This window comes from Condylura cristata, unplaced genomic scaffold, assembly GCF_000260355.1.
Source record: "Condylura cristata isolate star-nosed mole 26May11 unplaced genomic scaffold, ConCri1.0 scaffold00013, whole genome shotgun sequence".
Taxonomy (NCBI): Eukaryota; Metazoa; Chordata; class Mammalia; order Eulipotyphla; family Talpidae; genus Condylura; species Condylura cristata.
Genome location: NW_004567114.1, coordinates 621,307 through 622,178, shown reverse-complemented (window position 1 = coordinate 622,178; position 872 = coordinate 621,307). Strand labels below are relative to the sequence as shown.

General features: G+C 69.5%; 1 protein-coding gene across 1 annotated transcript in view; it reads right to left on the bottom strand.

Annotated features, from left to right (window-relative positions):
- PPP1R13B (protein phosphatase 1, regulatory subunit 13B) overlaps positions 1–872 on the bottom strand; it is a 32,192-nt gene that overhangs the window by 5,317 nt on the left and 26,003 nt on the right. The window contains exon 6 of the mRNA XM_012724362.1: positions 265–835. Coding sequence (XP_012579816.1) covers positions 265–835 — 571 coding nt within the window. The remainder of the gene's footprint in view (positions 1–264; positions 836–872) is intronic.

The window sequence follows — 872 nt, the reverse complement described above, 5'->3', positions numbered from 1 at the left end:
CCGTGCGGCTCAGCTGCGGGCGGGAGGGAGCGGCGCTCAGCCTGGGGTGCGGCCAGCCCACCCCAGGCTTCGCCACACCCTGCACAGGTGAGCAGCTGGACAGGGCGGGATGGCCAGGCCCCTCTCAGGTAACCCCGCCTGCCAGGAGCGTGAGGCCTGGCTTCCTGGGGCCCTGCCTGTCCCCTCTCGCCCGGGACACCCTGCCCTGGGACCGGCCCACAGTGAGTTGTCTGGCCCGGCACTGGGACCAGCTCTGCCCCTCGCAATGTGTCCTGAGCTGCCAGCCTGGCCTCTGGACCCACGTGTCCACCCTCCGCCACATGGCCATGGCCAGGGAGGCCCGGGGCCCGGGGCCGTGCCTGGATGCGCTTCCCGTAGAGGCGCTCACGGAGCTCGCCGATGCGCTTGTCCATCATGGCCACCTCCACGGTCCGCTTGCTCAGCAGCTCCTTCTGCTGCTGCAGTTTCGAGTTCTGTTCCTGGTTAAGCTGGTTGCGAATCTGCAGAAAATAAAACAGCTTTGATGCACTGGTAAGCTGGCAAACTGCAGGCCAGGGAGATCTCAAAAAGCAAACAGCAGCGGAGCCTGTATGTGGCTCGGTGCGCTGGCTCCCAGGCCCCGGGCCGCGCGGGGACAGGGGCGGCAGAAGGGCGTTGTCCTCCAGGAACGGGGCAGGCCCGGGCGTGGCCAGGCGGCCCTGGGTGGGCCACGCAGAGCAGAGAGGTGGAAGCCTGTGCTCACACAGCCCCACCCGCCGCCCACAGCGGTCAGAGCAGAGCGGGCAGCTGCAGGGCCTGGGGGCCGCCTGGCGGGGCGCGACACCCTCCCCAGGTGCTGGCCGCCCCAGTCCCAGTGTCTTGTGCGGAGGGGC